General features: G+C 40.2%; 1 protein-coding gene across 1 annotated transcript in view; it reads left to right on the top strand.

Moving 5' to 3' along the window:
- The window catches only part of MYLK (myosin light chain kinase), a 201,150-nt gene extending 194,915 nt beyond the window's left edge, over positions 1-6,235 (top strand). Inside the window, exons 33-35 of the mRNA XM_010834271.1 lie at positions 1-70; positions 1,537-1,668; positions 4,201-6,235. The exon at positions 1-70 is cut by the window's left edge and continues 9 nt beyond it. Of these exons, the coding sequence (XP_010832573.1) occupies positions 1-70; positions 1,537-1,668; positions 4,201-4,451 (453 nt within the window). The 3' untranslated portion in view covers positions 4,452-6,235. The remainder of the gene's footprint in view (positions 71-1,536; positions 1,669-4,200) is intronic.
- The last annotated feature ends 6,963 nt before the right edge of the window (positions 6,236-13,198 follow it).

Here is a 13,198-nt window from a genome sequence, read left to right as displayed (position 1 = left end):
CTCAGTGGCAGGAAATCCTCAACAGGGTCACCAACCAGCCCGCTCAATGCAGAAAAACTAGAATCTGAAGGTAAGGGACTCCAGAGAGATTTTCTTCAGCCAAATGGGGAGAAAGGAAGGGTTGGGGTTGGAGGGGGATTTAGAGTTGTTTTTCTTTTTTAAGGTGGGAGATTGATTTTATTTTTCATTAATACAACCTACAAGGAAAAATTCAAAACTACTTTTACTTTGCCCTGACAATAATTACTAAATCTAGTAATTGCTTTTTAACTGTTTCACCTGAGGTTGAACTATTTTCAGAGGGAAAGTTATTCTTTGTCTAATGCAACTAGATGGTCTTTTCCCTATACTTTACACAAGAATTAGCAAAAACTGCATGAAAAGTTTCCTTCTTATTACAAAAGCAATGTTTGTATGACAGGCAGACATAAATAAGTCGCATATAGTGGTGTACTTTTTAAAAATATGCTTCAATTTTTTTAATGTGTCTTTGTGCTTGTCTTTTAACAAAAATTGACCCAGATAGTCCATATTTTTTGGTAGTTTTCGTGATGCTGAAACATGTTGTTTGAATTGGATAGACAGTGATTGGCAGGGCCCCTCCTAAAGTCCAATGGGGTTAGTTGCTTGCCCACTGTCTTAGAGATGCTACCCCATCTATCTCCTCAGTGAAGGCCTCGGCCTCTTCCTGCTTTGATACATGTAGGGTCGGCCTCTATCATCTTGAGCTGCCTCATTTAGCCGGAGATACCACCTCCCCGCTGCCTGATGCCTTTGGTATCCAGAGGCGAGAAGCTGAGTCTAGACCCTGTTGTACACAAGGGATAATTGATCAAACTGCTTACTGAGCTGCCCTGATGTACCCGGGGACCGACTGCTGCACATGGACCTGGGCCCTCCTTCTCTACCCCTGCGCCCCCCAGACGACCCAGAAATAGCCTGAAGGGGAAGGAGAGGGTCAGGAACCCCTCCAAGTTACGGCTTTTCCCTGGACCCATCCCAAATCCTGGTCCAGAGTCACACACTGTGAAGGCAGTATCCTTGTGGAATAGACTGCTCCACAGCAGGCAATAGGCAAGTCGACAACGCCTCTAAGATCTGTCTCTTCCGTCCCAAGGAGCAGATGAAAAAGGCCTGCTGCTGCCACCACGGGAGGAGGGTAGGAGGAGGCCCGAGGGCTGGTGGCCTGGTACGCTCCCGTGCTTCTTAGATACCCTCAACTGGATCCTGAAACGGCATGAACTGCAGCCAAAAATCCTTTTTAAAGATTATTTCCTTTTCCAATGTGTCAGCATAAGGGAGGGGGAAGTCCAAACATTTCCCCAGTTTGGTCACAGTTCTCTCTTCTGCCAAAACCATTTGGCAGCAGGCTACCCTGCCCCCAGAAGAAAGGTGTGCTTATGATTCAGTCCTCTAGGCTGCATTATTTGCTAAATCATAACAACTTGGAAAAAAAAAAAGTCAGCTCTTTTAAACCAGGGAAGAGGAAAGAACAGGGAATAAAGAAATGGCCATATCCTCTTCCCTCCCTTCTAGAAGATGTCTCCCAAGCTTTCCTGGAGGCTGTCGCTGAGGAGAAGCCCCATGTAAAACCCTACTTTTCCAAGACCATTCGTGACTTAGAAGTTGTGGAGGGAAGTGCTGCTAGATTTGACTGCAAGATTGAAGGTAAGTCTCCAGCTGTCCTTCCCTGTACAGGGGGTGTGGCGGGCCGGTGGGCCCCTACTGTGCGCTCTCGGCAAGATGGCGGTTCTGGAACAGCCAGGATGCGAGGGAAAACGGGTCAGAGGGAGTTGGCCCACTGCCCCCCTCCACCCACTGAAGAACAGTGCTGTTTAGTCACTCTGATATTTCACCCACTTACATCAGCCACTAGACCCAAGTTAAAAGTGGTTTATCATGGACCTATTTGGCTCTGGAACATGCTTATTGAAATGAGCTTTGCAAGCTTCTAGGAGGCATGTGAATTGACCACAAAAGGCTCTCACAGGGAGGCTGGTGCAGAGCATAGTATGGGGAGAAGACATTTCTGCTGTTAATCAGCGGCCCTTGTGACCTGGGGCAGTGTTTTAGCTCTTCTGAAGCCCAGGGCCGCCTCTGTAAGACAGTGTCTAATGCTCTGAGTAGACTCTGTGATATGACACAGATAGAAAGGGGAAACCTTTCCAATCTTTTAAATACGTTATGGAGTCATAGGGGAAAGTTGTGGGACTGGTTAAGTGCAGAGAGAGCCTGCGGTATGACTTTAGAGAGAGGAAGTTGGGATGCAGGCCTCTGGCCTGTCTGCCCTGTGCTTCTCTGCCAGCCAGAACTAACGTGGTCACAGTGAGTCGTTGGAGCTCAAAGAGCCCTAAGGGGTCTTAGCATAGCACCTGAGGAGTCAGCAGTCTTGGTGACACACAGCATTTAAGTTTCCACAGACTGCAACATTCTAGAAAGAGAAGAGGTATGATAAGACAGGCCTCTCTGCTTCGAGTCTGTGACTGTCATGTGACAGAGTTGCAGGGCTCTCTGCCACTTTCAGTCAGACTGACTGCCCCAAGGCAGCAGAGCACCGGACAGCAGAAAGAACAAACTGTGCCTTCCACATTGTAAGAGTCTCCAGCAATCTGGCTGGATGATGCCTTTTGGGTAAAATAGCCCAAAGGTAGGAATGAAGAAACAATTTTTCTCCTGCATCACTGTATTATCAAGTTGGCTTATAAATGCCTGGCCTACCATCATCTTTCATGTTTTTCATCCAGTTGTTTCAGAGTGGATGTGCTGCCTTTGCTAGTGCAGAAGTGCTCAGATAGGGGGCTCTGCTGAGAGCTTTGGGGCCACGGCTTGTAGCTCTCGCCATCACCACTGTCTTTGGGTCTTAAGTTCTTTTTCCTTAATTTGTTTTAGAAAATATTATATAATTATTATCTTTTTGCTTACTTTTCTCTTTGGAATTATTTTCTTGGTATTTGCATTGCTTTGACTGAAGTGCCGAGGGGAAATTAAAGCATATGGATGCTGTTCAATAAAAACAAAATTCTACTCAAAAAAAATGTTAGAATTCTTAAGTTGTTCTGTGTAATTTTTATTCTAGTTGGGGATACAATTTTGTCCTGTAAAACAACTTCTCCAAAAATTTAAAAACAAGTCAGTTAGAAAGCAGAAAACATTTTTATTGCTGAACTTTGCAGCAGTTTGACTAATACATAAAATGAGACTAATCAGTGTGGTCAGTGTCTGTTTATCTACAGGCATATTATCTGTCTTTGGATCAGAGTAAGACAAATACTGCTTTCTTTTTCTTAGCAGTATTATCAGTTCCTCCAATTTATGTTTTACAGGTCATTATCACCTTCAAATTATAATTTATATACCATAAAATCCACCCATTTTAAGTATACAATTCAATTATTTTTATAAATTTACACAATTGTGCAGTCTTCATCAGAATCCAATTTTAAAACATTTCCAACACCCTCAAAAGATCTCTTGCACCCATTTTTACTGACTCTCATTTTTTTAAATTTAAATTTATTTAAGTTCAACTTTTTTTTTTTTTTTTATGGCTACACTGGGTCTTTGTTGCTTTTTTTGCAGGGCTTTCTCCAGTTGCTGCAAGAGGGGCCTACTCTTTGTCACGGCATTCAGGCTTCTCATTTTGCTGGCTTCTTTTCTTGGGGAGCTCGGGCTCCAAGTACTTGGGCCTCAGTAGTTGCAGCATGCAAGCTCAGTAATTGTGGGGCGTAGGCTTAGTTGCTGCATGGCATGTGAAATCTACCCAAACCAGGGGTTGAACGTGTGTCCCCTGCACTGGCAGCCAATTCTTACACACTGTGCCTCCAGGGAAGTCCTTAAGTTCAACTTGTATACAGGAAAAAAAAAAAAAATTTCCTTTTAATCCAAGAAGATAGTTAGTTCTAGGGATGTGATTAGAGTTGTGGCAGTGTTCCAGAGAATAATCTATTTCTGTATTAAGGTGGGAGGTGGCACAAGCCCTACATGGATGAGAAGTGGGATACATGCACAATACCTGATGTGAAGTTTCAGACATTAGTATTTACAATATACGCCCATATTCAAGTGTAAATATCAAAATAGATGCTAAAAGCTAACATATCCACCCCCCATCCCCTTAATCATTAGAGGTAGCTCAAGAGTTTGTGTGGGAAAACCTTAAATAATAATTTCTGCAACTTGTGTTCCCTCCCTGTGATGCAGGATACCCGGACCCTGAAGTCGTCTGGTTCAAAGATGACCAATCAATCCGGGAGTCCCGCCACTTCCAGATAGACTACGACGAGGATGGGAACTGCTCTTTAATCATTAGTGATGTCTGCGGGGATGATGATGCCAAGTACACCTGCAAGGCTGTCAACAGTCTTGGAGAAGCCACCTGCACAGCAGAGCTCATCGTGGAAACCATGGAGGAAGGAGAAGGAGAAGGGGGAGAAGAGGAGGAGGAAGAGTGAAACAAAGCCAGCGAGAAGCAGTTTCTAAGTCATATTACAAAGACTATTTCTCTAAAGCTCAAAAAAAAAAAAAACCCACAAGATAGTAAAGCACCCGCTGTGATAGGTTACTTAGTTAGGTTATTTGGGGCTTGATTCTTCAGCAGCAGTGGTTGACACCCAGCAGCGTTATTGATGGGCATTACTTTAAATTAGCTGGCACCTTAAGATACTAGTACAGCTAGATTTCATTTGGGGAAATCACCAGTAACTTTGACTAACTGATTTTAGAGAAAAAGTAATCAAAAGGGAGCTTTATCTGGGCAAAGTCATAAATTCCCCAACTGAAAGCACTCATGAAAAATAAGGCCCTCTGGTCACAGCCAGCCCAAGGGTCCCTGGATATGGGGACTCCCCAGCTCCTCCTCCAGGGAACTGGGTCTTCTCCAGGCCTGTGGCACTTCATTCTGCAGGCAGTTGAGCCATTTTAATTTATGAGGCACATTATTTCCAAAGTATACCATAGACATTTGAACTTTTCATTTCCATCCCCTGTTCTACCTGCCAGTTTTTCTGGATCTGGACTTGCCATGAGTTTAAGCATTAGGGACACTTCCTAGATTCTGAAGACATATATCCTGCTCTCATGGATGACTGGCTTCCTTAGAAAAATAAAATCTCCTTTCTTCCAAAATCAGTAGAAAATCTAAACTTATCCCCTCTGAAGATGTCTAGCAGCTTCAGACATTTTTATAAGAACCTATGGGGAAAAAAATCCTTGATAATGTGCTTTTTCCCCCTGAAACCAGGATTCATATTTGTGCTGTTTAGAATATCAGCTCTGCATGTGTGGTAAAGATTTTTGTGTTTGAATGTATGAAAAAGCAGTTTGCTGAGAAGTTAGTCTTAATTATTTATTGGCCACTAGGAAACAGATTTCAACTGAAGAGCTATAGAACTCCATGTACTTTGGAATCTCAGTCAGGATAGTCTGAGTTTAATATACCTTTATTTTTAAACATGTTCCAAACAGCTCTGTCTACCTTCTGGGTTCCACAAGGTTCTTCTTGGGTGTGCATCGGTCATGCCTTGCCCCCAACCTTGAAATATATTCTTAACCTGATACATGCACTCAGACTTGCATCTTTAGGAATTTCTAACTTTCTTTCACTACATTGGCACTTAAATTTTTCTTCATAAAACTTTTTGCAGGTCATAAACAAAGGCCATAAACTGATATGCCTAATACATTTCCTCTGTGTGTGTGTAACATTCCAAATATTTTTTTCTTTTCATCCACTATTTGTAAAGTGCAGCAGTTTAATATTTCAAGGGACTTTTAAAGAGTTCTGTAAGAACCAATTTTAAATTACTTCAGTGCAATCCTACACAGTATCAGCATTAGAATTTTGATGTTACTTAGTCTTATGTTATCTTCCATTCTATTTTTATCTGCTTCTTGCTGCTAGTTTCAAATCGCCAGTATTTTGCTTTTTAAGCAGTTACAATATTTTTCATAATAGCCACAGTATTGCCACAGTTTATTATAATAAAGCATTTTAAAGTTGATTTAGAGCATTCAAAGCTTTTCTTCATCACTTTTCATTGTATTTAGACTATAACCTTCGTGTGCGTATGTGGTATATGTGTGCGCATGTGTGGTGTGTCTTTTTGTTTACAGGTTTTTTGATGCCTTCTTGAAGTTGTGTTAATGTTCTCCCAGTTTATTATGCCATCGGATGGTAAATGAGAACACTACAACTGTAGTTAGCTCACAGTTTTTAAATAAAGGATACCACAGTGCATGCCGCTTGTTCAGTCTCTGCAGCCTTCTTTTCCTTTCCACACCACCAGTTGCGGATGACCGAAATAGATCTCAGAAACTAGTAACAAACGCTCTGCTGTGTACATGCTTTATGTGGTTCTCTTTTACTAAGGAACAGAATGACTTAGGCAGTTCTAGTTTGTACTAGGTAGCCTCATTTGCACATTTACTTCAAAATTTCTCTCAAGCATCATTTTGGTTCAATTACATTCTAATATCTATAGTACCCTCATAGTGCTAAAATCTATCTGACATTTTTAATATGCCACAAAATCATCATCATAACTAATATTACTTACCAGCACTTGGTCTGCGTTTGTAACTGTGGTGCAGTTTGTTATTGGCAGCCAAGTACTATCTTTGCATGTCTTGATATTGAAGCATTTGTTCTCAGGAAACCATCATTCCTGTAAGTCTGTTATCAGAGAACAGATGGTGGAGTCCCCCCATGTCTTGAGTATTCAAACAATATTGTAGATATTCTAGAAAGAATCAAGACATATTATTAAATGCTGGACTAGATGATTCTATGATTCCACAGTGTAGTCTGGAAAGAATCCATTGTCCGATAATGTTAAATTGTTTCATGTTTTTTAAGACAACCACAATCCACAAGTGTTCCTACTCAGGAAATTTTATTTTTAAAGAAAAAGACCTTTTATCTCTTGCTAGTGAAAAATGTACCTTATGTTCTGAAAAATAACAAATAATTTATTTTTATCCTGTTCTCACCCTAAACATATTAAAAAAGAAAAAAACATCGATTATTCCTTACATTGCAGAGCTTCATATTAAATGAATTTCTATGTCAGCCCTAACTTTACTTATAGAAAGTCTCTTTTTATCAAAATGTTTGAGTTTTACTTCCCACATTTTACCTGCTTTTAATACATCTGTGCTAATGAGTATTAAGGAAGTGAAGAATAATTGAATTTTAAAGAAACTAAAATCTCCACATTTCAAGAAAACACATGTAACACTACAATCCTTTACCCCTTGGGAACTCCTCTGTTTTTTTGCAAAGGAGGCTAACACCTGTGACAGTCATTACCGAGGCTATTTGCCCCCAGCACATGATCAGGACCACGTTCCCGCCTCCCTGGCCAGGTAGGGCTGTGTGTCTAACCCTGGTCAGTGGTGATCCCCTCTGGTCCAGAGAATTTAAGTACTGGTGCAAGACTCTCCATAATGATTGTCAGATGGTGGCTACTTTATCCACCTGGGTCCCAAGCCAACCCCAAATGGGTACATAACACAAGCAAGAAATAAATCTTCGTTCTTATAAATCGCCAAGATATTAGTGTTCTTTGGGGCTGGAACATAGCCTAGACTATCCTTTTATAAGGTCATTACCATATTCTAGATCTGTTCTGACCAATATTATAGCCATGACTCACCAGTGGCTATTTAAACTTAAATTAATTTAAATAAAATTTAAAATTCTGTTCCTCAGTTGCACTAGCCACATTTTAAGTGCTCAATAATTACGTGAGACTAGTGGCTGGCTACCTTATTGGACAGCACAGATTAGAACTTTCTATAAAGTTCCACCAGGCAGTACTGTTCTACATGGACTATGAAGAATAGAGAAACTCCAAATTTTACTTTAACTATGCATATTGCTTTTCAAATTATTGTGAGATTAAAACTTAAAAGTTGGTATGAAATCAATCTGGAGAGTATGGTCTATAATTTCATGAATTGTATCAAATAACAATTTCAACATTTACATTATTGTGTTTGATTATTTATATTCACATATTTTTTCACTTTTTAAGACATTTAAGAAGCACCAGTTCTGTGCTTCTCACCACAAAATCTAAATAGATGTGCAATTTATGAGCAATTACTGAATTACTTGTGATATGAAGCAACCAGTTAGGCCAAAAATCTCTGGTGTTTTTGGAACTTGGAGCTACTTGGGATAGGGGAGCCTCCAATGAGGATCACTGAGACAGCAGAGAAAGAGAGAGACAGTATCTCTGGGGCAAGATTTCCTTGACAGTGAACCAAAAGGAACCAGAAGGGGCCATCCTGACAGCTAGAATCCTTTCAACCTCAATGGCTTTGATCATAACTGCTTTCCCATTGGAATCGGAAATACTCAGGAGACCTACAGCATGTGGAGACAACAGTCAATTTCTAACTGCTGGTTGTATGAAATTTTAGCTCATAGGCCTTCTGGTGTTCCAAATTCTTGTACACTGCAGGGAGGGCTTCATGCCAGAGACCACAGCCCCAGTAGTGACCACACAGAACTACATGATAAATCTTCACATTATTTGATTCTCTGGGACTAGATTTCTTCCAGCTGGAGATAACTAAGGAAGAAGAAGGTTACAAATTAACCTGAGTCAATTTCTTATTATTAGCTTCTTTGGGGCAGACATCAGTAGCTTCCAACGGTTAAGAGACAGGTTAAGCTATGGGACTTCACCATAATCTTGCTCCAGATGGTATGTTACAGTGAATGATAGACTCTGGTCAAATTCAACAAACATTGATTAGCAAGCCAGTATACAACCTATTCTGTAAGCTCCACGACATCCCAGCTCTATCTCTCCGCAAGGCACCTTACCTGTTCACTGAAGGCAAATGCTGCAGCGTACTAGGGTATGATCTAACTAACCAAGTTAATCAGCCAAGTGGAGTCAGTTACAGATGTGCTTCTCACTGGAGCCCTGTAGCTTGTGCCTAAGTTCCCTCATCTATAAAATTAAAGTAATAATAGTTCCTCTCTCACAGATTGTTATAGAAATTAAAAGAGCTGATGCACAGTACCTGATACTTATGGAAAGCTCTATTCTTCTAGCACTTGGAGACACTGAGATGTGTCAGAAATATCCTCTACCCTCAAGGAACTGATAAAACTTCTGTAGAAGCAAAACAAATATGTGGAAAAGTTATATACTAATGAAAGATGGAACAAATTATTTCAATTCCACCCCTCCAAAAAGAGGATCTTTGAAACTGAAAGTGCCCATCCAATTGTACAAAACACAGTTGTTTTGAGTTTACGAAATGTTACAACTGCCCTGTTTTCAGGAAAATTTAACTTCCAGTCTCTCAGTACTCTCTTCACAGTCAAAGGAGAAAAGTTTATCTGACCTTTGGAGATGGTCAGATTTCCTATTTCCTGAGGAAATTTCTCACGATTGGCTTGACTTTAAACTCACATTTAACATTTAATCCCCAAATGTTTGCTAATTATAAATTCGTATTTACAAAAGCTAATTTACATTGACTTATTTCTGACTATATTAACCACAGAACAAATAGGGCCCTGCTAGGCAGTTCCAAGAAGAGGCTGTGTAGATGAAAGCTTGACATGCTTCTGTTTTCTGGAGAACTAAGAGATAAAAGGTTTAGAAAACAGGAAGTTACCATAGTAGAGAGAATACCAAACATGAACTCCTGAAGACAAGCAGTAACTCTGCTCTCTTCAGAACCCCATTAAACTGAGAATAAAGGAATAATGTTTTAAACTTATAAACCCCTCAAAGACAAATACAGGACAAGAAAGAAAAAAAATCAGAATTTTAGAAGATGGAAAGCAAACAGACAAATGGGTAACTCAGAGCACAGAAGTTAAAACCTGCCTTCCTGCAGGGAAGAAAGCCAATAGGAAGACAAGTCAGTTTTCCTCTGAAGAAGCCCCAAAGGTTAGAAACTGAGGAAATATGTGCCTATGAAGGGGAACCTCAAAAGCAATGTAAGGTAACAAGTCACTGATGTCAACCAAGGTCACTGAGGTCAAATCAGATAAAAATTCCACCCAGGAGATCAGCGCAGAAGTAGGATGGGACACTTAGGAGTTAAGACAGACAAGGGTCCAGAGTCCAGGAAGTCAGTCTGAATATGTCAGTAGTACCCATGGTCATAATACAGAAAATAGCCTGACTCTAGAAAGGCATTTGCTTGCTCAAGGAATTTTTGAAGACAGATAAACTCATTTAAAGTTAAACTGGTTGTCCAAGAAACCAAATCATTTAGACTTTTAATAATGTACTCTGTTAATGAATGTTGTACTCCTGCCTGGAAAATCCCATGGATGGAGAAGCCTGGTAGGCTGAAGTCCATGGGGTCGCTAAGAGTCGGACACGACTGAGCAACTTCACTTTCACTTTTCATTTTCATGCATTGCAGAAGGAAATGGCAACCCACTCCAGTGTTCTTGCCTGGAGAATCCCAGGGACAGGGGAGCCTGGTGGGCTGCCGTCTATGGGGTCACACAGAGTCGGACACGACTGAAGTGACTTAGCAAATGTGGAAGCATAGTTAACTAACTTCCATTTAATCCAACTTGCCTGACGTAACCACAACTTTCATTCCTTCTGTAAAATAAATTAACTGATGCCCACATCCTTCTGTTCTACTAACTTATGCCCACTAACTGAGTAGTACTATTTACCAAGAGTCAGTTGGATTTGTTCTTAAACTTCTTTATGCCAGTTGTACAACTGTAATTATGTAATTTAATTATTATATAAGTCAATAAAAATGGAGTGCTAAAGGGAAGAGAAGCTGTTTCTATGGAAACTAAATTGAGACTAGTGGTCATTCTTGGCAGGTTGGACACTTGCATTTATCTCCTGCCTCTCAAAATCTCACTAAAATGAAGGTAAAGGCACAAAAGGCATTAAACCCACAGGGCAAAGAATAAGAGGGGTGATACATTAGACTTGAGTTGTTGACAGAATTTTTGGATAGACTAATTGGTAATTAATTTTGTTTCAACTTGTTCCACTCTGCAAGCATCTATAGGGGTTATTGTTGTTGTTTACTCGCTAAGTCATGTCCGACTCTTTGCGATCCCATGAACTGTAGCCCATCAGGCTCCTCTGTCCATGGGATTTCCCAGTCAAGAATACTGGAGTGGGTTGCATTTCCTTCTCCATGGGATCTTCCTGACCCAGAGATCAAACCAGCATCTCCTGCATTGACAGGCAGATTCTTTACCACTGAGCCACCAGGAAAGCCCATCTGTAGGGGAGAAAACCTCTAAAAGCAAGTTGAGTCTTAAATATAGCTAGATAGTACACTTTAGTTTGAAAATCCCAGGAAGCCCCAAAATGTAACCCACAAAACTGTTGTCTCCTATTCCTTTTGAGTTTCCCACCAAAGATTCAACTGACACAAAAATATAAAAGAATTTACTGATTTTGTAAGGAAGGTAAATAAGGGAGTTCACATTGGTCAGCATTTCATTTGAAAAATCCTCCCAGGTCTGTCTCTTCTCCTAGGTGTCTCTCTTCTTTACTCCCTTCATGATGTTTTTATCTTTCACTCTCTTCCTTCCCCACTCTGTAGACCAATTTAAGTATGCCCAAGATAGGGAGAGAAAAAAACCAACACGTCACTGATAACTATCCTCATTAGAAGACAGGAAGACATAGGGCTTCCCCAGTGGCTCAGATGGTAAAGAAGACAGAAAGGGATTCATTTTTGAAATTTTTTTTTAAAAATCACTCAAAAAACCACTCATTGGGGAAAAAAAGCAAAAGACATACAAATGGAAAGACCATTTAGAAAAACCCTAATGCCTGACCAAAGATAAACACTAATAATATATTGGTATATTCCCTTGCAGATTTTTTCTTTAAAGACAGATACATCTAACCATCATAAAAATGAGATCTTAGTACATAGTATGTATAGTCCACTTTTCTACTTAATATATTCTAAACAGTTTCCACATCAAATGTATCTCTGCATTATTATTTCCCAAGCTTTTTAAATGTTTTTCAAACTTGGAGAAAGGGTGAGAGAATAGTTCAATAAACATCCTTAAACCCCTCAGTAGAATATTGCTCTGAACATCTCACTTTTCTGCACAATTCAGGTCTTCTGAGCAAAAGCATTTACAATCAATTCAAGAATATTTGTATAAGGAGCTGAAGGAGATCAGAATGTGGCACCCCTGAATACGCCACATTGACATAAGGACTATTTTGAGCTGAAGGCAAGTGAAAAACAGCAGATGCAGAAAAGGCTCTCCATCCTCCCCCAATCTGCCTAAATACAAGGCATAAATTTCCCTTTGTGAATGCGTCCCCCTCCTGTCTCTTACATCAGGAAGAGCAGAATAACTCTTAATCATCAGACACAAGTTGACTAAACTCATCAGAGTCCAGAGATGGCAGCTACATAACAAACTTTACCAAAAACAACCCTTAGTTTCCATTAGTTTTCCCCACATGCTTACCTTCTCACAATTTACTACCCATAAAAACCTAAACCCACTTTCCTTTTTCTTGGCACTTCTCCATAAATTTATTGCTCTTTGTTAAAATGGTATATAACCCTCTGGGTCTGATCACCTCTTTGGGATTTTTCACTTCATTTCTGTTAGGCCTCCCATATGTATATGAAGTAAACCTTTTTCTCCTGTTAATCTTTTGTGAGTTGAATTCAAAGGGTGCCAGACACTGAACCTAAGAGGGTAGAGGACAGAGGATATTTCCGCGCCCCCTACAGAGACATTCCAGGGTAGTAAAGCTTAGATGTTTTTCTCTCCCCAGAGATGGTTCAGAAAAGTAAAGACATCTCCTTCCCCTCTTGGAGAAGACAGCCTTACATTCTAGAATAAAGACAAGGTCACCAGCAGCCAAACATCAGAGTTTCCTAATTTCAGGGCTTGTCTCCTGTAATGCACCCCACTGCATAGGCAGGTGCCGTCTGGTCCCCACTATGTTGCCCTATGTGGATAGGACTTGGGAACCAACATAAGATACTGCTCTGGCTGCTGCTTTTGCCATAAGTAATAAACTGTTTGTGCTTTCAGACTCAGAGGGCTTATTATTTATACTGAACATATATATATATAATAGTGTAATATCTGTATATATAACATTTACAGCTTATATATATACGTTCCAAATAGGAAAAGGAGTTCGTCAAGGCTGTATATTATCACCCTGTTTATTTAACTTATATGCAGAGT

Source organism: Bison bison, unplaced genomic scaffold (assembly GCF_000754665.1).
Source record: "Bison bison bison isolate TAMUID 2011002044 unplaced genomic scaffold, Bison_UMD1.0 scf7180017864032, whole genome shotgun sequence".
NCBI classification, from domain to species: domain Eukaryota; kingdom Metazoa; phylum Chordata; class Mammalia; order Artiodactyla; family Bovidae; genus Bison; species Bison bison.
This window is presented reverse-complemented; position numbering and strand designations above follow the sequence as displayed.